Consider the following 27,723-nt stretch of genomic DNA (forward strand, 5'->3'; position numbering starts at 1 on the left):
TGGCTCCTGGCTCACATACAAAGGTATGTTTCGGTTGAATTTATAAAACTGTATCTCCAGGATGTGATGGGTGTCAGCAGACACCTGCAACCTGAGTGTTTCTGGCTCCGCCCCTCTCTCTGCTGATACCGGACAGGTGAGTTTGATAAAACAAGTGCAGTGTTTTAATTGTGGTTACATCTTGTGGAAAATAAAGGTCTTTTATTTATTTTTAATGAAGTCACAGAATGAGAAGTCGTGAAGAAAAAGATTTAAATGCCGTTTGGATGATTGATTATTTATTTTATTTATGAGTAAAAAAAAAATGCGTCTGAGAATTGAAAATGAAAATGAAATTGTGTGTTAATACATTTCAAAATGATTTTTTATCAACATTCGCCACCATAGCATAACTGACTACTCTCTAACGGTAGGTGGCGCAGTCGATACAAAGCAGCGGGTCCTCACGCTGCTGTCTCCGGCTCTGCTGAGCGTCAGTCTATAAAGCCTCCTGCAGCCGGAGCTCCGCCGCTCTGCGCGGCTGAAGCAGGACGAACATGGCGGAGAGGAGCGGCGAGCAGCCGCGGTGCTCCCGGGGCGGCCCGGCGGAGTAGCTCCGCGTGGAGGAACTAGAACGAGAGGGACTATTTAACTTTACAGAAAGAGGAAGAAACATCGCGAAGTCCCGGGAGGAAGCAGGATGAACCGACAAGCAACAGGTAGGAGCGACAAGTGCAACACGCAGCCGGTCTGTGAGCTGCTGTGGCCGGACAGTGAGGGCGGACTGGCCCGGTCCTCCTCTCTCCCCCGGTCCTCCTCTCTCCCCCGGTCCGGTTTCTCTCCCCCGATCCGGTTTCTCTCCCTCGGTCCGGTCCCCTCCTCTCCTCTCCTCTCCCCTCCCCCGGTCCGGTCCGAGAGTCCGGTCCCCTCCCCTCCTCTCCTCTCCTCTCCCCCGGTCCCCTCCCCTCCTCTCCTCTCCCCTCCCCCGGTCCGGTCCGAGAGTCCGGTCCCCTCGACTCCTCTCCTCTCCTCTCCCCCGGTCCCCTCCTCTCCTCTCCTCTCCCCCGGTCCCCTCCCCTCCTCTCCTCTCCTCTCCCCCGGTCCCCTCCCCTCCTCTCCTCTCCTCTCCTCTCCCCCGGTCCCCTCCCCTCCTCTCCTCTCCTCTCCCCCGGTCCCCTCCTCTCCTCTCTTCTCCTCTCTTCTCTCTCTGTCCTCTCCTCTCCCCCGGTTCTTTCGTCTCCACTGGTCCTGTCCTCTCCTCTCCCCCGGTCCGAGAGTCCGGTCCCCTCCTCTCCTCTCCTCTCCTCTCGTCCGGTCCGAGAGTCCTCTCCTCTCCTCTCCTCTCCTCTCCTCTCGTCCGGTCTGAGAGTCCGGTCCCCTCCTCTCCTCTCTTCTCTCTCTGTCCTGTCTTCTCCCCCGGTCCTTTCGTCTCCCCCGGTCCGAGAGTCCTGTCCTCTCCTCTCTCCCTGTCTTGTCTTCTCCCCCGGTCCGGTCCTCTTCTCTCCCCCGGTCCGAGAGTCCTGTCCTCTCCTCTCTCCCTGTCTTTTCTTCTCCCCTGGTCCTTTCGTCTACCCCGGTCCGGTCCTCTTCTCTCCCCCGGTCCGAGAGTCCTGTCTTCTCCTCTGGTCCTCTCCTCTCTCCCGGTCCTTTCGTCTACCCTAGTCCGGTCCTCTTCTCTCCCCCGGTCCGAGAGTCCTGTCCTCTCCTCTCTCCCTGTCCTGTCTTCTCCTCTGGTCCTCTCCTCTCTCCCGGTCCACTATTCCGGTTCCTCAGGTGGTTTTCATGTTCAGGTGTTTTGACTCAGAGGAATGTTTCCTCTACAAACCTTGCAGACTTCCAGGATCAGGTCCACTATCCAGCCCAGGACCCGGTCCAGGAGCTGCTCTCCTCTCGGCCGCTGCCTTCAGATCATGTGCTCTGCTCCGGGTCCGTCTGGTTCCCTGGTCTGTATTGAACACACACACACACACACACACACACACACACACACACACACACACACACACACACACACACACACACACACACACACACAGGGTAATGGAGTAATTAGTAGTTTGGCTCAAAGGTTCAGGCAGTAAAGTTTAGATCGTGGGGTGAATGAAGAGTTTCCTCAGTGGGTCTGGTTGATGCATGTTGAAGCCTTCGATTCAGAGGGTGTAGTGGGGGTGGAGGTTATGATGAGGGGTGGGGGTGATGGTGTAGTCGTCTGTGCTGGTACAGGCGGATGCTGCTGGGTGCCACCGGGGGTCGAATCATGTAGCTTTTCCTAGGAGTTCATGTTGAAGTAGTGCAGCTGAACATATGACATCATTGCAGTAGATTTACTGTAGTTTCCTGTAGTTGTAAGAAGTACTGATGTATAATTCAAACTTCAATTTGAACCACTTTGTCTATTTAGACTTCATCTGTTATTTCACCTTTGATAGTTTTACCCTGGAATCATTCATTAGAATCACATGTTTACTGAGGAACTGCTTAACAAGTACTGATGAAAAATACTCTGTATACTATGTCTTGTGCAAGAAAAACAGTTTGTAGCTTTGTACTGTAACTGTACACAAAGACTGGAATGAAGCAGCGTAAGAGCTGATTTGCTCTCTGGTACCAGGAGCGTTTGATCGCCGCGGCTTCCCTCTGATCGTGTTTCCAGCCGGCGGCCATGACAGTCTGTCCTCGCTGCCCCAAGCCCAGGTGGTCGACTTCATCCAGTACTTCCGCCACCTGCACAGGTAAGAGGTGTGTGTGTGTGTGTGTGTGTGTGTGTGTGTGTGTGTGTGTGTGTGTGTGTGTGTGTGTGTGTGTGTGTGTGTGTGTGTGTGTGTGTGTGTGTGTGTGTGTGTGTGTGTGTGTGTGTGTGTGTGTGTGTGTGTGTGTGTGTGTGTGTGTGTGTGTGTGTGTGTGTGTGTGTGTGTGTGTGTGTGTGTGTGTGTGTGTGTGTGTGTGTGTGTGTGTGTGTGTGTGTGTGTGTGTGTGTGTGTGTGTGGTACTGATGTTGTATTGTTGTCCCCCCCCAGCAGGCTGCAGCAGAAGCAAAACTTGGTGTCGGTGGTGGCTAACCTCAGCCAGGCGTCGCCCCCTACAGTCAAGTTCATAGTGGAGACGCTGCTGCAGGTGACGGGTGATAACGGGTACCGACTGGTGTTAACGGGTACCGACGGGTAACCAGCGACCAGCAGCTCCTTGATGAGGAATCGGGGAAACTTTCCAAAAGCCTCTAGAGTTTGACAGTTGTTCATTTGTTAAGAGTTCTACTGACAGGGAGTCGTTGAGCTGTTCAGGCCGACGGTCCGTTCCTTCTCTAATCTTGACGCTCGGCTCATTTCTCTCCAGCCCACTGATCTGAGAACCTGAGAGGGAACTCGATAAACTACTGCTTTGTTCTGTAAAAACATCCAGTAGAGTGTCGATAGACTCTGGGTGGTTCTGGAGCAGAGCAGCTCGTATCCAGACACACTTGGAGGTTAAAGTTCAGCAGCAAACCTGAAGCAAGATTGTGAAACCAGTTTAAGACGCTCGTCATTATTGCAGCAGTTTATTTTGTCCTCCGACTCTGTCAAAGATCCAGTGGTTTGTTTTGTGAGGAAGTGAGGAGACGCTCCTCCCTCCTCCTCTGGGTTTGAGTAGACGTTGTTCTCGCTGAGAGATTCAGACTCTCTCTTCTGCCTCAACTTGTGATCGTCGTAACGTTTTCCAACATTTGCTTCGGGGCGCTGCAGTCACACTCCGTTAGTCACATGTTTGGTTCTTCAACAGACAAAAGACTTTTTAGTCTGGGTCCAGACCGAGTGGAGGGAAACTGTCCCGCTTCAGGCTGGACGTCACAAACCCACCAGTTGATTTTTTTTTTTTTATTGAAACTGGAAATGAAGAACAAACTGACTTTGAGGGTTTTTTCTTTCAATAAATCAAACAGTGTTGGAAATCCAATAAGCTGTCGGGGCAGGAAGCTCAGGAGTCTTCAACTTTGTGTTTAAAGCTGATCTTTTCTACTGATTCTCTATTTTGCACTTTGTCTTCCTGGCTGTTGTTTACCAGCGTTGCCAGATCTGCCGAGACAAACAAGCCACTTTCCTCTGGAGTTCAAAAGCACATTCAAGCATAAAATGGACCTGCCCACTGCCTCAAACTATTAACCCCTCGCTTATTGAACAGCAGAAGACGGATCTGATATGAAACGCCTACAAATAAAGTTCAGACTCTACCGAGTCCGTTTTTACGCAGTAAACCTGGTGGTTGCTTTTTACATTTCTGCAGTCTTCTTTTTCAGCACTTCAATATTCCGCCTCTTTCATCAGAAGGCCACGTTTCAAAATAATAACTGACAGAAGTCGGAAAAAACCTTTTTGTATTTGGTTTTGTGTTTGAGTCCGTTCAGCTCCAAACCTGCCGCCACACTGGAACAGGAGGATTTAGACATTCAGGCTCTTTTAGAGAAGAAACGTGTGTTTCCTCTGAGAAGAAGTGAAAAACCTTCTTCAAACTGGTGTTTGAGTCTTTTTGAGAGGAAGACCGGCAGTTTGACCACAATCACACCCGAATATCTCAGATAAGACGGAGTCCAGAAGCTTTTTAATTAGTTTCAACTCAAAGTTGTGTAATTTAAAGTCCGGTGGTATTGGTTGATTCTAATGACGCCCCCCCCCCCCCCCCCCCCCCCCCGTTGGTTTTGCAGTTGCGCCAGAGGACAGTCCACAGTGTGTACATCATCCAGCCCAAGAAGAAAGACGTGAGCAAGCTGCTGTTCAAACTTCTGGCTCCGTCCAAGTCCTCCCCCGCCTCCTTCAAGGTCAAACACCTGCATCAGTCGCTTCGTGGGCCTTTGGCGATCGACACTGCTCCGATATAGATCTGGTTTTCTTTGTCTTTTTCTGTGCAGAAAGTTCTTCTCAAAGAAATCCCGGAGCTGTCCAATCACATCGACCGCAGTCAGCTGCCGGCCGGCCTGGGCGGATACCTGATGTACTGCCACCAGAGCTGGGTCGCCTTCATTAAGGTCATTTCCTGTGTATGACTCTGTTCTGATGACAAAACCCACATGGACGGGTCCTCGCACACCCACGCACGTCTGCCGCGGTGCATGCCCAGGTTTTGTTCACGTGTGGGTGCGATGGAGACGTTAGATTGGAGGGTTCCCTGCCGGTCGGAGCCTCAGATGTGACTGGATGATGAGTTGGCTTTGTGCCAGGATGGATTAGCGAGGTGGAGAAGGTGAAATACCACGTAGTCCAACTGTCGGACAGAATTCCTACTGGGATAAAAAAAAACAAATGAATGGATAAAGGCTCCTCAGAGAACCAGTGATCTTCATCATCTTGGCATTTAAAGCTCATGTTAACCCTTCAGCAGTCTGAAAGCTCTTTGCTCTGAGTCAAATTCACACATAAACCAATAGAAATGGCGAAAACATTGAAACTGTGACGAATGCCTGAGAAAGACGTCATGTTTTGTAGCTCCAGATAGATTGTTACCATGAAGGTTGAGTTCTTCCACAGTGCAGCTGGATGACTGATGCTACCCTGTGTGGATCTGCATCGGGTCCAAACTGAAGACAGGAAGTCACACATGGAAGTTTTACACTGGTGTCAAGCTGAAACGAAGCCCTCCTGTCCCTCCTGTCCCTCTGTCCCTCCTGTCCCTCCTGTCCCTCTGTAACAATGTGTTCACTGAGACAGCCCTGGATGTTGTTTGTGGCTACCCATTAGCCACGAACTAACTAGCCTCGCCACCATGGGCTCAAGAGGCGGGACTTCCTCTTTCGGTCCGGGCCAATCAATGAGCCGTGTTCCTTCTTTACTTCCTCTCTGGTCAGTGTTTGTTTCAGGCCACAGCGCCCCCAAACAGCGGCTGGTGTAATTGCAGGATGTTTTCCAGGCAGTTTGATCCGGTCTCTAAAGTGAATGTGAACATCACCCAATCAAATGAAGGGGTTAAAGTTCTTGGCTCCGCGCCTTTCCATGTGAACCGAGTCCGGGACTATCAGAATGTGAAAGGCCCCTAAGCTGACTATAGGTGGCGCTTTAGCGTTGGATATTGCAGCACTTAGGTTGAATGAAAAAGTAGAGTATAGCTGCGGAGCAACACATGTCGCTGCTCGTGAACCCCCCCTTGTGTTTTCCTTTGTAAGTGTATTCATGAGATCCATCCAGACGGCCTGCGTCTTTTGTTGGTCGGCTGAACCGGCAGAATCAGCCGACCTCATTACCAAGTGAAAGAGCCTCTTTGCTTTACATGCTCAGCCGACGGCCTGAGAGAACCTGATCCACTGGTTCTGCACAAGATCAACTCGTCTTCCTCAAACCCCACACCTTCACTCTGATATACCAATATTCATTCAGTCATAGCACCACCTGCTGGCCACAGGAATCACTCATTGGCTCACTCTGACTGCTGATCGTATAAACATCATGTTAACAAGTCGACTCATGAAGAAACTGTTCTTGTCCATTAAACACCATGAGACATGACAGCGTCTGTTTGTCTCCATGGAAACTGGAGGCTTCTTATCTGAGCTGCAGGTTGTTGGATCTGCCTCCTATTGAACAGGGTTCTGTATGTCTGTGTCTCTCTCTCCCCATCTGTGTGTCTCTCTTTCTGTCTCTGTCGGTGTGTCTGTCTCTCTCTGTCTCTGTCATCACACAAAGTAAACATCAGTAAATACTAAACTCGATGAACCGGATAGGGTCGCTGATTGCTGTTTGTGGAACTTAAAGGAATGTTGACATGAGTTCTTTAGGTTTATTAACATGGAGGAAGGTTTCGTTAGGTTTATTAACATGTTATTAACATGAAGGTTTTTTTGTGCAGGACATCGATGCCTTTGTCCAGGAGTTCCACTCGGTGGTGCAGCGGCTGCCGTCATGTTTCTCCACGCTGCAGACTCTCTCCAGGCTGCCGGCGTCTCACAGCGAGCTGCAGAACTTCTGCTCTGTCAACGAGGCCAAGTTCAGGCAGCTCAGGAGGTCAGGTTCTGCAAGTACCCCACACACACACACACACACACACACACCCACCCACCCTCTGGTTTCTCCCTCCCGGTGTATTAATAAAGTGTGTGTGTTGTGCAGAGAGCTGGGTCTGGATGAGCTGCTCCGGCACTGCGAGAGCCTGGTGGAGAAGCTGCGCTGCCCTGAGACTGACCCCTGCTACCAGGACATGGCTGGCACCGCCCTCTTCACCCACACCGCCTTCGAAATGCTCCACAACCACAGCAGGTCTCACACCGTCGTCATCCTCGCTGTAGCACACCTTACAGCTCATTACACAGCCGCAGAGCGGCAGCTTCTCTCAACTCATCTGCAGAAGCTTAGCAGGGACGTCTTTACATCTTTTAACACAACTTTGACATTTTAAAAACAGTCCAATGTATTTTGGAGTAAACTGCCTCCATGGAGCTGAAAGTTTTCTCACAAGAGACATGGGAGACATGGGAGGCCTGTACTGCGACGTGGGATTAACATATCCGGAATGTCTTATCGGTTACGAAAGAAGCAGGTTATCAACTCGGTAGTTCAACCCATCCGATCAGTGCGTGTTTCTACAAGGAGGAGTTTGCAGCGTCTGACCTCGAACCCTGCGGAGCAGCTTACTTCACCAAGATTGTTTCCCCAAAAATAAAGAATTCAATAGAATAGAATACAGCAGCACCGCGGAGACAGAGACTGAAACAGGTCTATATCATGGAACAAATGACTGCGAGGCGACAACTGAAAACAGATTTTTGCACAAAGATGGAAAGTCGTGTTTGGACATTAATTGAAATGGGATGATGCAAAAGAAGAAAACATGGTGTCGATTCATATTTGTTTATTATAGAGATTTAGATTGTACATGTCTATAGGGGAATGTTGTCAGGTTTTTTTAGGAAAAAATTTCAATTATGTTTAAATAAAGAATTCAAACGCGTCATCCAGACCAAAAGCAAACTTGCCACAGTGAAAACCAGGAAGGACGGGTGGCAGAAAACCGCCGACCCTTTTGATGCATAACTTTTTAATTTTAAAATTATAAGTGCTGTCAAAAAACGCATTAATTTAAAACATTTAACTCATTAAAAAAAAATAACGCAGTTTTGCTTACTTCAGCTTTTTTTTTTTATTTACTTCAGTTTTCCCTGCCTGCCCGGCGCAGCTCCATGGCTGCAGAGCAGCAGAAAGTTTCACTCTAAAAAGTTCCTGGCGACTGTTGGAGAAAGTTAAAGTGAAAATCATTTACATATTTTGTGAAGCCGAGTTTAAGGTTCACAGAAGTAATTCTGCAGCAGGTTGCCATGGTGACCGATTAATCCCTCCCTAAAAAACTCCTCTAAAGCTAGAAGGATCTTCTCCGAATGGGCAGGTCATTATCTAAGAACTCTGATTGGTCAGGAGGCGGAGCCTAGAGGTTCAGTGTAAGGTAACTCACTGCTATTTACCCCGGTGGGAAGTGAACCAGCATCCTAAGACGGAAAGACGTGGCTCCATCCCTGAAGTTACCTGGATAAAAGAAAGTCCTGCTCGGTAGTACCTCAGAACAGAAGCGATGGATCACAGGCCAAACTCCCAGTGTGCCCTTTCAATGATTCACACTCTGGTCCAGTGTTGAGTGTGTTCAGCTCTGGAAGCTTCACTCAGGCCTCCGGCTCGGGGAGGACCTGCAGGAAGCTCAGCCTCACATCCCGCTGTTTCCTGTTTTTTCCTAGAATAACTGCAGCAGTGGAGAAAGTGGAGCTGCTGTGGCAGCAGACCTTTTCTAAAGCCCGCCTGCAGCTGCAGCTCTTCCACCTGCGGGACGAGGCTCTGCAGGTAGCACCGTCGCCTGCTCGCCTTTTAAACCCGCCGTCCTCAAACTCACTCGGCATTTTCTGCACTTGCAGACCACAGAGAAGATTCAAACGTTTCTTCAGGAGAAGCTGCAGCCCTACAGGACCCACATTTCCAAGGACACCGTGCAGGCCGCCATGTTGGTGTCTGACTTTGAAGCCTCCATTCACACTCCTGCCATGGTATGAACTTTAACCTTCCTGTTCGTGGCAAGCGCATCTGCCCCGGGGGCAACAAGCGGTCAGCTGAGAGGGCTTCCTGGTTTGTGGAGTCTGTTGGGCTCCGTTTACACAACGTTTCATGTGACACCTAATCCGTTTTTAAAAAATTAAAAAAGTGTGTTTACGCTGCAGCAGCTGACACACTGGCAACAGTGTTAGTCTGCCGGACCACTGGAGGGGGCTGGTGCTTGATTTTGTAATGAAACCACTCAGGCATGTGTGCAGAGAACAATACGCTATTAACGTGAAGAAAATGGAGAGAACACGACATCCGTAAGGACTGATGAGGCATCAGATGCTATCAGGGGAGAGTCTCAACTATTAAACTACTGATAGGAACGATAAAACTACAGGATGGACTGTCAGTCAAACCACTACAGGTCCGCCATGTTTGTTTACAAGTTCATGAACAGAAGGAAGGGGAGGGGGGTGGGTGGGCGCTCAGTACCAGCCTCCATCAGTCTCTGCAGGAGGGAATAGTGACTGTGAAAGAATCTTTCCTCCTTGGGAGCGGAGATAAAAACTTTGAGGAGACAGTGGATCTGAACACCGGTGTCGTGTAAACGGACCCCCCCCAAAAGTCAAGAAAGTTTTACTAATACACTAATTCGTCGTTGTGTAAACTGGGCCTTAGGTTGACCTGCAGTTGTAGTCGTGGCTGTTTGGACTAACGTGTCGTGCTCCACATTTATTTATTTCATTATTCATGACTATTATTGATTTATTTCCTGGTCCTGTGAACGGCACTGATTTGCTGTGATGGTATTTGCCGGTCTTGTTTCCAGGAGCTGGTGCGCTCTGCTGAGGAGGTGATTAACACGGTGGCTGAAATCCTGCCGCTGGATCCCCCCGACAAGGAGAGCTGGCTTCTGGATCTGGAGAGGCTGGAGGACAGGCTGCACTCTGCCGTGCATTTCACCCTGCAGACCCTCCGGGCCGTCTCCAACCACCATCACTACTACGACAAGGCCAGTGCTCAGCCCGTCCTCATGCTCGTCTGTAGAACCATCACAACTCTTTTAGTTACTGCAGGCGGAAAAAACCTCATGCGTTTTTCTTTCTGAAGTTATTTGTGGGAAATTATGCTATTGGATGGATGGATGGATGGATGGATGGATGGATGGATGGATGGATGGATAGAGATGTACTTTATTCATCCCCAGAGGGAAATTTAAAATGTCAGTTAGTGAAAAAACGAAACATTAAAAAAGCGTCATTTAGCAACATTCTTCTGAAGCTGGAGAAGATGGAAGTTAATCATGGAGACATTAACTTGGTTTTTCATTTGACCAGTTGAAATAAGATCTATTTTCTATATTTATATTCCTTCTTGAATGTTTCTCTGATTGACACCCTCCTGCCTCATCCTGTTGGCAGTGTGACTATGTTGATATTACAAACCGCTGGCTTCAGGTGTGGATCAGGTAAAATCTCTGTCAATCAGAGTCGGTATCCTGATGCTTTGTGGCTGATGACCTCCCGCCACAATATTGTAAAAAGTCCAAAATAACTTCCCTCCCCTTGAGCAACACACCAGGAAGCTGCCAGGCGCTCATCACTCAAACTCCAGGATGATTGAGGAAATTTCAAAATGTAACTTTGTGTCACATGATGGAGTTTCTGTAGAGAAAATGCAGAGCGGAGGTCTGTGGGGTCAGTAACTAAAAGGCTTTGTTCCAGGTTTAATAGTTCTCATATTGGTTAGTGGATTTCACTTATAAAGCACTTTTCAACTGCTTGAGGCGTCCCAAAGCGCTTTACATCGTTATTCACACTCCAGAGGAGGCGGCTGCCTTGCAGGGCTCCAGGTCAATCCACACCGTCCTTTACGAGGCTGGTCTGGTTCAAGTACTGTAATTACTGGACTATTGACCGCACCTGAATATAAGCCACAACACACCAAATTTGAAAAAGAAAGGTAGGAGTTACGTGATGCACCTGAATGCATCACCCATGTTTTGCTGGCGTGAAAATGGTAGCGTCTTATCAACTGGACATTACTGTAAACCTTCTACCACAGTGCTCCTCTACAACATTTAATCCAACGCACTGCAATGTTAAAATGTTTTAAAGCGGTTTAAAATATTGTCATGCTCATTTTCAAGAAACACTGGGTGCAAACTGGAGTTAAATCTCCTGACGTATAAAGTTCTCTGAGTAATGGTGGAATATATTAATGAGAAAGACATAAATTGCTCGGCATGTTTCAAGCCAATTGGCTTCAAACTGTGTATAGATTGTTCTGTTGAAACAAGCTGCATTACCAGGAAGGCGCATTAGTCTAATAAGTTCTGGGAGCTTCAGCGGTACTACAACCCCAATTTCGAAATAGTTTGGACAAAGTGTAAATTGTGAATGTCTTAAAGAAAGTAATTGACAGAAATCTGTTCAGACTTTGATATTTAACACACAGAGTCGCCAAACTGAAGCTTTTTGTTCCTCTTCCAGGCCAACAAGTGGTACAGCTTGGTTCTCCATGAGAGCTTCCTGCAGGAGCTCCTGTCTGGAGTCCGTGGAGATGAGGCTCCGGGTCCAAGCTCCAGGAAGAGCTGGGGGACGATCCCAGCATGGAGACGAAAGCTCTCGGCGTTCCTCAAGAAGAATCCTTGTCCAGACATGGAGGAGCTGGTTCACCTGGCTCACCTGTCCAACGCCATCCCAGACGTCGAGATCCGGCAGGCGGGCGGGGAGATGTCTCGCAGGTTGGCTTCATGTCACAGAAACGTGTGGATGTTTCAGCTCGCAGGCCGCGCCGCCGTGAGATGATGCGCCGTTGTCGTTAGAAATTTCTGTTTATTGTGGGACTTTTTTTTTTTTTCTAATTCATCGACATGGTTACCGTCTGAAGCGTATATTCGTAGATTCATTCCTTTGGAAATGGCGGCCATTTTTATGCTGAGAAAAGCCCTTTATTGCACTTGGATGCAATTTTTTCTGTCATCTTCATGTTGTTATGATACAATTGAATCGCTCCATCACCTCTTGACCAAACGCAGTGCCTTCTTATAAAGATACACTGCATTATGATTTGGAAAACGTGTTTACATAAAAGTGTATTTTGATCAGGAGAAAGCTTGCAGCCTTGTCATTTTAAGTCCCATACGTATAAACTTTAACGTATAAACTATCACATTTCTGGTGAGCTCCAGGCCATTGGTCCTATTTATATTCTTGGAGTTCTGAAGGTTTTGTCTCACGTAATGTTGGTTACAAGATATTTTAGTTGCTTTGAGCTCATTAGAAGAAAAGTTCAGCTCAACCTGCTGATAACAAAAAGAATTATTTTCTTTTTTTTTTAATGATCCAGATGCATGACCCTGAGGAAGCTCCTCATTTCTTCTGGACCAGTGGATGTTGGAATCCTCCAGAAGGCCTTGCAGTGGCAGTACCACTTGTTACGTAGTGAACATAACAATGAGTCTCTGGCTCATGATGCGACGAACAGAAGCTCTTCAGAGTCGGACCAAGCGGCTCGACCTCCTGGAGCTTCTCCAGCTGTTCCTGAGGGAAAACCTGCTTCCCTGGGCTCATTGGACTCTGGTTGTGATGGGGCTGCCACAGGCCGGCGGCAGGCCTGCAGGGGAAACCGAGGAGCTGAAGGCTCCACAGACCGTGGTCGGCCCCACCCCCAGCAGCAGAAGCTCTCCGGTGCTTCTGACTGTGTTGATCACACTCCACAGTTGGACCTGGGATCTGTGGGGAACTCCTCCAGGGCCGGCTTCCAGCGCATCCCCAAAGCAACGGCTGACTCGCTCAACTTTGAGGTGAATGTCGAGCGCCCTGCTGCCCTGCCCAGCAATCCGTGGCTCAGCATGCCGGTTGACGATCTGGTAAACTCGTATAGTGTCACCGTCACGCCAAAAGCCGTCCCACAGAAAGGAGACGGCGGCTTCAGTGAGGGAACAACTGACCAGTCCCACAGCTCTCAGGGTCTGCCCACCCAGATGGAGAAAGAATCACAGACCAGGCACTGGATCTTGCAGTCACAGAGGGATCTGGAGGATCCGGAGCTCGGATCCATTGACAACGTTCTGTCCAGCACCATGACTGACGGCCGGGACGCCACCTTGTGTTCCACGGAGGGGAAGCAGACTCTTCTCTGGGATTCTTATGATCTCCATGACCAGAACCTCCACTCTGTTGATGGGTTAGTTTCCTTCACTTTCAAATCTGGTTGCATGCAAGGGTGAGGACGGGAAGCTGCATTCCTTAAAAGCAGAGTTGTAGGTTTAAATCCTGCAGCAGAGCAGAGGTTCGATCAGTCGACTCCTCACAACCTTCTGGAAATGCTGTTGGAAAGGATGTTGTCATGACTTGGCTTATGGGAAATGAGAAATGAAACCTCAAACAAGATCAACTTTTATATTGATTCATATTTAGTTTATTTCGGAAAATGAGAGTCAAATCCAGACCTGCTGACGGAGTCCGAACCAGATCAGCCTGAACCGGTTATTTAGTTGCTTTTCTTTTGGTGTTCATCAGCTCCTCCGCTTGGATTGGAGTTCTCCATGCGGGGAGGGTGTTTAGTGCAAATTGTAAAATATTGATTCCATGTTAATGGAAGGTGACGATCCGCTGATCAGATTTCAGCCACGAGATTAAACTCCTGAAGTCTTTCTTTTATCCCCTTCCAGCTGTTTCACTTCTCTCTCGCTGTCTCCAGTGGTTATAGTTGTTTTACAGCTTTCAACATAACTTTTAGTTTCTCTCCACATGTCAAACATCAGTCTGTCCATGTTGAATGAAACTTTATTCTCCTGAGACTTTGTTTAATTGGATGTAATCCTGGTTAATCTACCAAAAGGAGACGTTAGAAACTCGACGTTTCTCAGCTGAAGTGACAGGCAGCATGTAGGAGACACAGATTTTATTACTTCAACTATTCTTTAGTTTCACCTGGTAAAGCAAGAGAAGAGTCTGAAATATAGTCTCGTCTTGAATTAGAATAAAAAATGAGTTGAGTGTTTAATGTTTGAGGCTGTGGAGAGGATCAGGGCGTAGAGATCACATATTACTGATGTTTGGACTTAAGTTCAGCAGCTGACTGACACTTTCACTACTGATTGGAAACCTCTGTGGGGTATAGGATGAATTATGACAAAAGAAGATTAAAAACAACGTAGATACAAGGATAGACACTTTATAAATTACATTAATTCATTGTTTTATCTGTCTGTGTGAGACAACGGTGGACTGGAGAGCAGTTTTCCATCTGTTGGAATAATGAATAACAGTATGAGTATTTTCATGAAACTTCAGTAATTGATCCCCAAAGTACCTCACCTGAAACCTCTATGTTGGAAGCCTCTTTCAGAAAGTACAGAAGATAAGAGCCCGAACAGATGAGTTGGGTTCTTCTTTGACAAACAGTCCAGCAGAACGAAGAGGAATCTTTTTTTCAAATATGAAAGCTCGGCTGGACCTGGTGGAGCAGCTCAAACTGCCCCCTTGTTCGCTGTTAAGGTGGAAAAGTCTTCAAACTCTGCAGTTGCTTCGTGTAACCTGATAGATATTTCTGCATGTGCTGTCTGACTGAACTCGTCGCTCATTTCCTCCAGTGTGACGAAGCTGACGCTGGGCGACTGGGAGCCGGAGGAGCGGGAGGGCCCGAGGCTGGAGGAGCGGGAGGGCCCGAGGCTGGAGGAGCGGACGCTGGGCCCGAGGGTGGAGGAGCGGGAGGGCCTGAGGCAGGAGGGCCCGAGGCTGGAGGAGCGGACGCTGGGCCCGAGGCTGGAGGAGCAGGAGGGCCCTAAGCTGGAGGAGCAGACGCTGGGCGACTGGGAGCTGGAGGAGCGGGAGGGCCTGAGGCGGGTGGCGCTGACGCTGGGCAGGGCCGACCAAATACTGCAGGTAAGAATCAAAACGCTGTGCCAACGCTGGTGTTCATCTGACTCGTGATGTGTTGGTGGCTGTGCAGGAAGAAGAACATGTAGTGGCTCAGGAAGCTGTGCTGGACGCTCTGCTGGGATCGGAGGGCGGCCATGATGCGTGGCCTCAGTGGAGCAGCAGCGCCGCCGCCGCCCCTCAGGTCTGTGAGCAGAAAGAAGATTAACTTATAAACTCGGCCCTTTTATCTCAATTAGTCCTTTTTATTTAAATTTAAAAGTAAATGGCAAAAATCAAACAAACCAAAGTACGAGCGGCCCACATGGTCACATGTCGGTTACCTTTCTCAAACACTGAATCTCTTTTGTCATTTCTTAGTTTTTCAGTAATAATCTTGATTTAGTCACATTTTTAAATCTACCGTGTTTTTTAGAATCTTGAGTCCTTGTCTAGCTCGTTTCATAACGGCACTACTTTCACCGAAAGGCACCGTCTTTTTACTTTGGTCCTAAATGTCTGTTTTTAAGTTACTTTTTCTTTTTGCAAATTAATGAATTTAAACATTAACATTGTCATTTCTTCATGAGCTTTATACATAATCTGCAGAATACTATAATCAGCCATGTCGTTTTTTATTATTTGCCATTTTAACTGGGTTATTGGGTTTATTGGATCTGATTTTTTCTCGAGGAATTTCCTCAAACTTCCATTCAGTAGGTCAGATATGAAACAATCAATGTACAGTTCCAATTCATCCAACAAACCCTTTACTCTGATTAATTCAGCCATAGTTTTTGATATTTTCACTTTTAAGGGTAATTTCTTTCTAAGTTCTACGTTCCTAGAGCCAGTTCCTGCTGCAGGGCCACATGGCTCCTGCTCTCGCCCTGAGTGAGCAGTGCAGCCGTCCCCCTTGCTGGACTTCTTCTGGGGGAGGTGTTGTGAACAGTGTTGTAGTTCATCAGAAGTCTCCTCCAGTTTGGATGAGTATTTTTGTGCTTCTCTTCCAGATGTCCTCCTGGGAGCTGGCTGAAGCTGGAGTTCTTGGACTGGAGGATTCCTTCGACACTGCACAGCCCGACGGCCTCGGTGATGTTGATTCCTCCGATCACCACCTCCTAGAAAATCCTCCGTCCTCTTCCACTGCAGCGTCTGTGAGCAGCAGGCCAGACCTGAGGACAGAGCTGCTCCAGGTCCACCTGCTGGACCAACTGATCAAGGAGGAAAACCTGGAGATTCACAAGCTGCGCTGCAGCAATGAGGCTCCATATGATCAACTGAGAGAAAGTCAAACCTCCGGTGGAGGCACAGAGGAGGAGGAGGAGGAGGAGGAGGATCTGGACAAGGAGCTCGATGAGGAGATTGGTAGATATTTGATAAAGGACAAGCTGAGAAGAAGAGAAGATGTTGGAGCAGGTGACTGCAGCAGATCAGAGCTCAGACCTTCCACTGAGTTACTCCAGAAGGATTGTTGGGAACCTCGGTACTCTGGTGAACCTCGGGACTCTGGTGAACCTCGGGACTCTGGTGAACCTCGGGACTCTGGTGAACCTCGGGACTCGGTCGATGTCGGAGAGGCTTCGTTGAAACGTGTGTGTGAAGATGGAAGTGAGTCACTGATGGGTATCAGAACCTCTGTGTTCAGTTCTTCTGATGTGGAGGGACTCTCTGAGGGCCCACGTCAGCGCTGGTCCTGGGGGGCGGGGTTAGACATATCTCAAACATCTCAGACGGAGCGTCTCCCACCTGAATCGGGACCCGACGAGGCGTCATGGCAGCAGGTCCATCGGGGCTCTGAAGCACATGGATTTGAATCTGTCTCGCCTCGACTGTTCCTCTCTGGAGAAAAGCCGGACCAACCTCAAGACCTCTGTAATCCAGAACCTTCTCTTACCCCTGTAATGAGGCCAGATGAAGAAACCTTTGACCCGGGGGTAAATCCACTTCCCTGTCCTCCTGTGCCAAAACCAAGAAAGACTCTGCTGCCTGGAAACGACGGACGACCAGAAAGACCTGATTCAACAGGAGGTTCAGATCTGGGTGAAGGTCCTGGTCTCACTAAACCAGAACTCCAGACCCCCGAGGTCGACGCTCTGCCAGAGAGCAGGACTGCAGGACACGGCCACACCTCTGTTCTTCGTCTCCACCCAACTCAACAAGGCAACGACCACAAGCCTTCACTTCCAGTCAACTCTGAAACCATCACTGCCGCTTCCACAGAAACATCCACGTCACAGCTGAAGCAGGAAATCTACCCTCCACCTCATGTGAAGGAGTGTCCAGATCATCTGCCTCCTGAAGGGCGGCGCCAGTGGGTCCAGGGGGGTGCCAGTGGGACTCAGAGCTCCGAGTCTGTGAGGTGTCCAGGAGTCCAGGACCGGCCCAGCAGCTCCATGAGACAGGTGAGAAGCTCTGAATGAGACGACATGGTCCTAAAGGTGGATGGATAGAGGCCGTTTTTATTTCTTTAGTGGGATTGTGCCAGAATCTTTCTAGTCGGCAGCAGGAACAGCTTCATACTGAGCTGAACCTGAAAACCTGAAGGAGGGGGGCCAGTTAGAAGACTTAACGATCCTTCAGATTTTCTTTCTCAATATTCTGAATTATAGATGCGAACACCCACGTTCCGCCTGTAATATTTGCTCTTTATTTCACTATAATGGTCCACATTTACTACAGCACTGTGAATAAAATATGAAATTTAATGTTGAAACAAAACTTTGGTTTTATTCAAGCATCCATGACTCAAGCAACTTGATTCAACAAGCCAGAGCAAAGAACCTCCTGATCACATCCCCTTCAGTGCTGGACATGCTCTCCAACAGATACAGCCCAATCCATGTTGATAGTTACACGTTTAAATTGAAATACATGTTTAAAATTGATTTACTTGTTGGCTGAAGACGGTTAACACCACCTCCCCGCAGTGAGGACAGGACTGATACAGACCTGGTGATGTGACTGAACTAGAGTTTTCTCTCTCCTGATTTTCAGATGACTGATTACCAGACGCCCGTAGTGCTGGACACCGGCTCCAGCCTGATGAAGGCCGGACTGGCAGACCAGGATCTGCCGCAAGTTGTGTTCCCAACAATAATTGGAATGCCAAAGTATGAGGTGAGGACCACGTCTTTCAAAACGTGTTAGAAGACGTACTTTATATCTTAATGCAGCCACACATGTTGGGTTTTGAACTGCAGGAGGGTTTCCAGGTAAACTCCCAATAAGCACCATGGGAACGCTTCTGATTGGTCAGGTTTGTGCTCATGCATGTTCCATTGGTGTTTTGGTGATATTGTGGTCAATATGAAGGCAATGCGCCACTTGGTTCTGATCCCTCCCTCACACATTAAACTCGGTTTTCTCTGGTGACGCAGCTTCAGAAGAATCTAGACCGTCTTGATAAGTTCAGCTGACAAATCGTCTTCCTGATTGGCGGCAAATCAAACCTCATGATGCAAAGCATGGGATGTTTAAGTTGAATTTAACTAAAGATGTTGGTCTGTGGCTCTCTCACACACACACACACACACACACACAGCTGTGGTCAGTTATCGGTTCACTTACAAGTGAAGATTTGGACGAGGGCGATGGAATGTTTAACACTCCACATTTGATCCTTGTTGGGCCTGTAATGCTGCAACGAACAACCGATTTAGTAACAATTAAACTTTTGACAAATTTTTCTAAACGACCAATCTAAATGGTTGCTTTTATTTTGATGACAGCTCAGGGGCCAAAACACAAACTTGTCTGTACCATGACAAATGGAACCGAGAAATTAAATATTACTGCTTGAATGAAATGAAGCAATAAAAACTCTGTTTACATATATAGATATTCAACATCAATAAAAACAATATATCAATACATACTCTTCACGCTGGCACATCCCGTCAGTTCAGGGGCTTCTATCGAACTGATGCTACATATAGCTAATCTACATCGTATGAATCCACAGACTTCCAGAGTTTAAGTGAATCATTCAGGAGCAGGATGTTTTCTGGGTGTGTTGAATCTGAGGTGATTTGGTTTCTGTGTCTCCAGGAAATAATGAACGATAACATAGAAAGGGAGACCTTCATTGGCCAGGATGCTCAGCACATGAGAGGTGTCTTGGCTCTGAAGCACCCCATAAAGAACGGGATCATTCGCTCCTGGGATGACGTGGAGAAGGTTGGTAGTAGGTGACTGGTTCTGAGCGCTGCTGCAGCTTAAACCGCCGGTTCAGTGTCATGCTGGACTGTTCAGCATCAGGGGGTTGAACTTAAAGTGCAGCGAGCAGCATGGAGGGAAGCCCAGTGGACATCAAGATCAGGCATAAAGGTTCAGCATCACCGTGAGTGTCGGTGTTGCTTTATAATCCGTCACTGTCTTTAGCCCGCTGTCGCCCCCTGGTGTCTCTCTGCTGAAACTGTGACTCCAGCTTCTCCCCACCCCCCTGCTTTGCTTCCCTCACGGTTCTGCTGACTGGACGTGGCAGCCCGGTAATGTTCACATTTCTCCGGTGTCAAAATCAGTTTTAATGAGACATTCTGCTGAAAAATACTGTGAAATGTTAAAAAGAACCTCCTATAAATCCTAGATCACCACCTTGCTTGGTTTGTCCGGCCCGATTGGAGCTTCAGCGGCCGGTTTTGGCCCCCGGGCCTTATGTTTGTCTCCCCTGGTGAAAAGTGAAAGTAGAGGAGTCCCAGCGCAGCACCGCGGGGAGGCGGCGATCATTCAGATCTCAAAATTAATATCCTAACACCACAATGACTGAATATTTAGATCGGGTCCAGCAAGAGTAGTTTGGCCGTTTTAGAGTCTCTTACCTTGGAATTGTTCAGGAAAACGTCGAGGCGAGAGCAAATCCTTGAACTATCCCTGCTATTTCCAGTCGGACAGCCTGATCGGGTTCTCTTAGAGGCCAGAGCTGCCAGCAGATTAACGTCTCCGCCAGGTTTACACTGCGCGTCCTCTCCAGAGGGTGAGGTGATGGAACGGCAGGGAAAGGAATCCCAAACCGAAGTAGCCGCTGAGGTTCTGAGACGGCTGCTTTCCTTTTCGCCGCCTCGGCGGTGAATCCAGAAGATACTGGCTCTGCAGACGCCGCCCGGCATCAGCGTTGGCGTCTTTCTATGTCGTCCAGCTCTGATGTCACGTTGCTGGTTGTCTTGTCTGAATAAATTGTTCAGGTTAACTTCTAAATGTTTCACCATGTCTCCTTGAATGGAGAAGGTCTTTGTGTGGAGGCGTCTTGTATCCTGCTCTGACGGCGGCCGGTAGCCCCGTTGAGTCCGTGGTCTCCAGAGGCTTTAGCGGCTTTAGCAGCCTGAGCTTTGCCATTTTTTAATCTAAATTGTGAATAACTGGTCTCAATGTGTAAAATGATTTGTAATCTTCAAGCTTTCTAACAAATGGCTCTGCTCCTTCCACGTTGTACCGGCGGGTGACTGACGGCTCGTGTCTTCTCAGATCTGGCACCACACCTTCCAGCAGCTGAGCGTGGACCCGGAGGATCACCCGGTCCTGCTGACCGAGGCCGCCATGAACCCGCGGGAGAACCGGCAGCGCACGGTGGAGCTCATGTTCGAGTGCTTCTCCGTGCCCCTCTGCTACGTGGCCATGCAGGCGGTGCTGGCGCTGTACGCCGACGGCAGAACCACCGGTACCGCCGCTGCTGCTGCTCCTCCAGCGGCGTCCGGGACAATCGTCTGACGCCGTGTCTTTGCTCCGCAGGCGTGGTGTTCGACTCTGGAGACGGGGTGAGCCACAGCGTTCCCGTGTTCGAAGGATACAGTCTGCCTCACGCCGTGCAGCGCCTCCCGCTGGCCGGCGCCGACATCACCACGCACCTCAAAAAGGTGCTTCATCCTCACCTCCACACACCCGAGGACTATTTTCTGTGCTTTCATTTGAATCAGATTAGTTTAAAAACGTCTGAAGTCTGAGCGACGCCTGATCGTCACTAGAACCTGGAGACCAAGAAAAATAGTTTATCTGGTTTGTCCCGGGTCGGATTGTTTAACGCTTCTCTGAAGAGAACTTGTACACTGTGTATTAAAAACCCATTTTAGAAGACAAATAAGATTGAAATGACAAAGAAAGAAACATTTTGTAAAAGAAAAACACATGGACTTGATTCATTTAAAATAAATACATAGAAGCAAATCAACAGTTTGATCCTCGTGCGATATAAAGAATATAAGGTCTTTCAAAGTGAATAAAGCAGAGGACAGATCAGGTCTTTTAATTGTGTAGTTTGTTCTCCAGTGGGATTTCCTGTTTGAGGTGGTATTGATCCTGGTTCCCTGCAGCTCCTCCAGGAGCAGGGCGTCTCCATGCGCACCACGGCGGAGGAGGAGATCGTCAGGGAGATAAAGGAGAAGTGCTGCTACGTGGCTCCAAACTACGAGGCGGAGCTGAAGCGAGGGGCGGCGGCGAGGGGCGGCGAGGCGTGTTACACCCTGCCGGACGGACGGCTCGTCACACTCGACACGGAGAGGTTCAGGTAACCGTCTGCCGGAGGAGGAAACCCAATCCACCTGGTGTAGCTCTCCGGGGGAGAGCGCCGGGCTGCAGCTGTCGCTGGCTGCAGCTGTCGCTGGCTGCAGCTGTCGCTGGCTGCAGCTGTCGCTGGCTGCAGCTGTCGCTGGCTGCAGCTGTCGCTGGCTGCAGCTGTCGCTGGCTGCAGCTGTCGCTGGCTGCAGCTGTCGCTCCTCACGGTGTCCAGTGTGGTCTGACACTGGACACCGAGTGGGAAAGTGGTTAAAAACGCTGTCCAAACCAGGTGAACCCTGTTTCATAACTTTCTTCAAACAGCAAATCTGGAAACGGTCTAAACGGTTCAGATGGTAAGAAAAAACTAAAGTTAATCCCTGAGACTTTAGCACAGGTAAACAATCAAACTTCTTCAAAAACAAGAAAAACAAAAACAACTAGTCAGATCTGAACCCATTTTTAAGATATCTGGAAGCAGTCGTGATCACCGTTTGGAAATCGTTTGGACTTTATGAAGGTTTAATTGTTTCAAAATGTTTGAGCACTTGTATAACTGGAATTTGTTGTGTAGCGCAAATCCTGTTTCACAAGTCTTAAGATTAAAAAACGATTGTTGCACTACACTTGCTGAAAAACATTTGTGCAGCAGAATCAATGTGAACTTCTTCCCTACGATTTGGTTTCCTTCAACTACCAATCACATCGCAGCGCCGCTGAGACCAAAGCTCCTCTCCTCTGATTGGCTGTGGGAGAGGAGCTCCTCTCCTCTGATTGGCTGAGGGAGAAGAACTTCCCATTGCTTCTGGTTTTTCAGGAAATGAATCTGTGACTTGTAAAGCAGGATTTGTGCTCCTGGAATTCAGAATGTGAGCGTCGTGTTGTTTGTGAAGAGAAAACAATCTACAAGTCTTCAGCTATGAACTATAAATATTCATGAATGAAAAAGGTCGAGAGGTCAGAGTGCAGGAATGAACTGGTTTTCAGATCATGAGTTCACATCGGCTTGTTTTATTGATGATGACCTCCTGTTTCCGCAGGGCGGCTGAGATCCTGTTCAGACCCGAGCTGATTGGACGGGATCATTATGGGATGCACGAGAGCATCTTCAAGTCGATCATCAGCGCCGACATCGACCTGCGGCGCAGCTTCCTGGGAAACATCGTGCTGTCGGGTAGAACATCACTTCCTCTGTCTCCACTTCATGAGAACTCTGATTTATACGACTTAGAACAGTCGCTGCCTTCAGATGAGCTCCGCCAGAGTTCAAGTCGATGGATCACATCCTGTCGAGCAGTTGGTTAAAGTCAAATGCCTTGTGTGACCTTATTTTGAAAATTCAACTGAAAATAGCGGCTTTTCCTCTGAGGCTCTTTCAACTAGATGAACTCAGTCCAGCTGGTTTACCTCGAGTTTCACTGTCTAATCTTCTGTCTGTCCCTGGTTCTGCTTTCTGGTTCTACTCCGATTGTTCTTCCTGGTTCTACTTCCTAGTTTGTCTCCCTGGTTCTTCTCCCTGGTTCTAATTCCTGATACTTCCTCCCGGTTCTACTCCCCCGGGTTCTTCTCCCTGGTCTTCCCAGATCTATGTCCATGGTTTCGATGGCTCTTCCTTCCTGGTTTGTCTCCCTGCTTCTTGTTCCTGGTTCTATTTCTTTGTTCTGTGTCCCTCGTCTCTCTGGTTCTTTGTCCCTAGTGGTTCTTCGTGGTTCTTCCTGGTTCTTTGTCCCTGATCTTGATGGTTCTTCCTCCCTGATTCTACTTCCTGGTTCTGTGTCCCTAGTTCTTCTTCCTGGTTCTACTCTCTGGCTCTGTGTCCTTGTTCTCCCTGGTTTTTCTTGCTGGTTGTTCTTCTTCCTTCCTGGTTCTGTGTCCCTGGTTGCTCTTCCTGTTTCTGTGTTCCTGGTCTCCCTGAATCTATGTCCCTGGTCTTGATGGTTCTTGTTCCTGGATCTATGTCCCTGGTCTTGATGGTTCTTCTCCCTGGTCCTGCTGCAGGGGGGACCACTCTGCTGCCCGGCCTGCCGGAGCGGCTGCAGCTTGAGGTTTCGAACCTGGTCGTGGACCAGGAGGGGGTCCGAGTCAGCAGCCCCAGACACAGAGACCGGTCGGTGTGGATTGGGGGTGCGGTTCTGGCGGGTCTGCCCAGCTTCAGCTCTGCATGGATCAGCCAGGAGGAGTACCAGGAGTGGGGCCCCCAGGTGGTCTTCAGGAAGTGTTTCTGAGGCCCCGATCCAGGTCTGACTCTGGGTCCCGGGGATCTTCAGGGCCTCAGCCGGTCCTCCTGGAGGGTTAATATTCATGTGTTCACGGTGGACTGGAGCTGAAGCTGGACTTTAGTTCTGAGTCTCCAGGATGTCAATAATTCTAATGTTCAGTTCTTTTATTTAAACTGTTTCCTGTTCAGTTTTTATTTAAACTGTTTCCTGTTCCAGACTTTCTTTGTTTACAAACATGAACTGGAGTGAGAGGGTGAACCGGAGAGAGGAGTGAGGGGTGAACTGGAGTGAGAGGTGGGATGTTCCTTTCAGAGCAGTGAAGTGACTCTGGTCTTTGAGGCGCTGCTGCTGTTCAGTGTTGATCATCTCTGGTTTGCAGTGTTTTACTCTCTTTTGGTGTGTTTTGGTGTGTGGGTTTTTTTTTTGTGTGTTTTAGTGTGTGTGTACTCGACAGGCCGACCTGGGCGGGGCACTAACTCCGTTTTCAGCTCTGGAGCAGCAGCGTCTCCTCCTCAATGTCCCTCTCAACTTATTGTGTTCATGTCGTCTTTTTTTAATAAATACTTTAATCAGGTTTTCATGTTTCAGTTTCTCTTTTACAGACTGAGTGTTGTTTGGACCTTACTGTCTGTCTTGTCCTGTCTGTGCGTGTGTCCAGGATTACGTATAACTTCCCAGTGTTTTCCAGCTCTGCCCAGTGACTTCTGGGGGAATTCTGCATGTCTGTGAGTTGGAGTGATTTTCACCCTGCAGGGGGCGCTACCAAAAGAGGTCTGGTCCAGGCGTGGTGGAGCACCCCAGACTGCCACAGGACGCAACGCCCAGACACCTGAAGGACCGCAGAGAATGGCTGCAAGCCGGAGACCTGGAGGGGCGAGGCAAGAGGACCAGGAGTACCAGGCGGCAGCCCAACGACCCAGCCCAGTGTGGCCAAGGGGGACGTGGCTTCAGGTGCCGGCGCAAGTCCAGCCTGAGCCAGAGCGCCCAGGGGTCAACCTGCACACTCCGGTCCCGGCTGGAGCCCAAGCCAATGTCGGCTTGGGATGCGTCCCTGGGACATCAGGGCCCCAGATGACACTGGAGACCGGCACCCCCGAATCCAACCCTGGGCGGGTGAGCTGCCCCGGCGCCGCAACCCACCCCAAAGCAGAGGCCCAGAAGGGGCCTGCCCCCCCTTGAAACCTGTCCGGCCCCACCCCCCAAGAATACACCCCACCGAGCAGCAGCCAACCCCACCGTGAGTCCTATTACTGTGTCCCGGTCAGGGAGGGGGCGGGGCCCCACGAGCCACACCAGACGAGAAACGTGATGTTCCCTCACTTTCAAGAAGGTTCCCTGACGAGCAACATTCCCTGATGTGAAGTGGAAACTTCTCCAATGAATCCAGAGACTTCATTTTGAACTGGGTTTACTTTAGTGAAAATTAAAGATTCGGTTACAAACGAGCAATAAATAATGGGATCCTTGTAAAAAAAAAAATAAAAATAACGTCTAAACAAAACTGCACTTCCTGTCTTGATAACAAAATAAAAGCACCTGTAAAATATGTACTTCCGGTTGTCGTAGTTACAAGAACGTCCCTTTCACTGTACTTTCACTCACCAATGAACCAATGCCTTAAACTGACCTAGAAATTAATGAATTTCAACACTTTACACAATTTACAACTCCAACCCAAAACCCTTCACAGCAGTCCCCCAGCCTGTGACTGGGTGTTAACCTAGGGGGTGTGTGGATGGGCAAGGCGGGGTCCCAGCAGAGGGCGGAAGGGCACTACTGCTCTGGAGCCTTCCCCACTGGACACCACTCCTCGCCCGATTCCTGTACTTGTAGGTGTATGTAGTGCCTTAATAATGTGTTCCACAGGGTGGTTTAGGAGGCGGTGCAAATGTAGGTCCAGCCTGCCTGACCAGGGAACAACAGGGCAAGGAGATGTGGCCAACAGCTCCCCAGCAAAGCCCCCGGGAAAACCAACCACCCCAAACCCCCACCCCGACCGCAAAGCCAAGCCTGGCCCACCAACCCCAGCAGCCGCACCGCCACAGGCCGGCCAACACAGAGGGCCACCCCACCACCCCGGGGAGACCCGGAGACCCCAGGCGAGAGCAGTTCTACCTGCGTACATCTATATGTGCATGTGTACACACAAAACCCAAAACCTATACGTACATATACACATGCACACCCCTGTGCAATATCATTTTTTATTTATTCTTTTTCAAATATGACAAATATTAATTGAACTAATATTTAAAGATTTAAGAAAAGGTGACCAGTTTTCTCTGAAGTCTTTGTCTTTTTTTTTTTTTTATTAGTTATTTTTTTCCAGTGAAATGTATTCCCCCAAAAGATTCTGCCACTGGTTGATGATTATTTTTCCAGTTCAGTAGGATTGTTTTCTTAGCGATGGTGAGAGTTATAAGTAGTGGATGTGCTCAGTTGTTTGTGATATCGGTTGTAGTTTGGTCACCAGTTAGACCCACGCTGGGCGATCGGGGAATCCTGCAGTCCATTGTGGAAAAACGTTGCTGGATAATTATTGACCGAAATTGTTTGGGCCTGGAGGTTAGTATCTGTCGTATTTATACTGCATTGGGTACACATGTCTGTTTTCTTGAGTGATGTGTGTCCTGTGGAGGATTTTAAATTGGATCAGTTGCAGGTTGGTGTTTCTGGTCTGAACGTATTTTCACATATCCTGGTCCAGAAGTCCTCTTCCCATTCTAACACGGGCAGATGTATCAGGTTTATAAGTAACCTGCATTTTTTGAAGAGATTTTCTTGATGCTATTGATCAAATCAAGTTGATGTAAAGTATTCTGCATTAGTTGGGTTCTTTAATTGTAGAAACAGTAGAAAATTGTCTGTTTCTCAAATCTTTGAAGCATTTCTGTCTCCGTCACGAGTGTATTGTTATGGAAAATATGGCGGAGGTGTGTGACTCCCTTCTGTTCCCATGTTTTGAAATACAGCGTTGTTTTGTTGTTTTCAGTCTGGAACCTTGTGTTCTCGCCCCAATCTGGCAGAACCCAGAGTGGATCCTGGAGCTTCCAGACTTTTTCCACCGAGCAGATATTGTAGAAGCGATCAGGGTTTTTGAAGAAATGGTGTGGTTTTATTGTGGTGGTAATGAAAGGTAAGTCGGAGAGTTGAATTCGGTTCTAGTTCTATCCATGAGTTAGATTCTTCAGTGGGGTTGTAAGAGCCAGTGGCGCCACCAGCTGGAATCCTGTACGCACTCTGCGTACAATTGTTTCGAAAGTGTGAAAAAAAATAAATGTTTTATCGGGGGACCGACATGTCGCGGGTTCAAATTCATTGAATGCATCATATTCCCTCATCCACTTCCTGCTCTGGCTGCTGTCCAGGGTGCTGAATCGGGTGACAGTAACCTTCTCATTGTGAACAGCAGCGTCCAGCTCCTGCTGAAGCTCCGCCCCTCCTGTTACTGAGAGGAGGAGTTCCTGCTGAGGCCCCGCCCCTCCTGTTACTGAGAGGGGGGCTCCAGCTGAAGCTCCGCCCCTCCCGTTACTGAGAGGAGGAGTTCCTGCTGAGGCCCCGCCCCTCCTGTTACTGAGAGGGGGGCTCCAGCTGAAGCTCCGCCCCTTCTGTTACTGAGAGGAGGAGTTCCTGCTGAGGCCCCGCCCTCCAGTTACTGAGAGGAGCTCCAGCTGAAGCTCCGCCCCTCCTGTTACTGAGAGGAGTTCCTGCTGAAGCCCCGCCCCTCCCGTTACCGATAGTAGGGGCTCCTGCTGAAGCTCCGCCCTCCAGTTACTGAGAGGAGCTCCAGCTGAAGCTCCGCCCCTCCTGTTACTGCGAGGAGGAGTTCCTGCTGAAGCCCCGCCCCTCCCGTTACCGATAGTAGGGGCTCCTGCTGAAGCTCCGCCCTCCAGTTACTGAGAGGAGCTCCAGCTGAAGCTCCGCCCCTCCCGTTACCGATAGTAGGGGCTCCTGCTGAAGCTCCGCCCCTCCCGTTACTGAGAGGAGCTCCTGCTGAAGCTCCGCCCCTCCCGTTACTGAGAGGAGGGGCTCCAGCTGAAGCTCCGCCCCTCCTGTTACTGAGAGGAGGAGTTCCTGCTGAAGCCCCGCCCCTCCCGTTACCGATAGTAGGGGCTCCTGCTGAAGCTCCGCCCCTCCCGTTACTGAGAGGAGGGGCTCCAGCTGAAGCTCCGCCCCTCCTGTTACTGAGAGGAG

The 27,723-nt window shown here is 49.1% G+C and overlaps 2 protein-coding genes across 2 annotated transcripts; both read left to right on the top strand.

The window, feature by feature from the left end:
- Positions 1 to 509: 509 nt before the first annotated feature.
- On the top strand, positions 510 to 7,886 carry LOC308126184 (guanine nucleotide exchange factor DBS-like). The gene is made up of 8 exons (XM_080490368.1): positions 510 to 698; positions 1,812 to 1,922; positions 2,591 to 2,711; positions 2,997 to 3,093; positions 4,655 to 4,768; positions 4,859 to 4,975; positions 6,787 to 6,941; positions 7,047 to 7,886. The coding sequence occupies exons 1-8, from the start codon at positions 680 to 682 to the stop codon at positions 7,330 to 7,332; spliced, it is 1,020 nt and encodes a 339-aa protein (XP_080346494.1). The 5' UTR covers positions 510 to 679; the 3' UTR covers positions 7,333 to 7,886.
- LOC308126564 (uncharacterized protein) lies at positions 7,397 to 24,105 on the top strand (the record flags this gene model as incomplete). The annotated part of the gene is made up of 16 exons (XM_080491065.1): positions 7,397 to 7,416; positions 8,660 to 8,762; positions 8,834 to 8,962; positions 9,787 to 9,996; positions 11,450 to 11,703; positions 12,309 to 13,148; positions 14,560 to 14,851; positions 14,919 to 15,029; positions 15,838 to 17,229; positions 17,822 to 17,944; positions 18,875 to 19,003; positions 20,288 to 20,480; positions 20,552 to 20,676; positions 21,130 to 21,323; positions 22,351 to 22,484; positions 23,309 to 24,105. The coding sequence occupies 16 exons, from the start codon at positions 7,397 to 7,399 to the stop codon at positions 23,533 to 23,535; spliced, it is 4,476 nt and encodes a 1,491-aa protein (XP_080347191.1). The 3' UTR covers positions 23,536 to 24,105.
- Between the last annotated feature and the right edge of the window lie 3,618 nt (positions 24,106 to 27,723).

This window comes from Lipophrys pholis, assembly GCF_963383615.2.
Source record: "Lipophrys pholis genome assembly, chromosome: 21".
NCBI lineage: Eukaryota > Metazoa > Chordata > Actinopteri > Blenniiformes > Blenniidae > Lipophrys > Lipophrys pholis.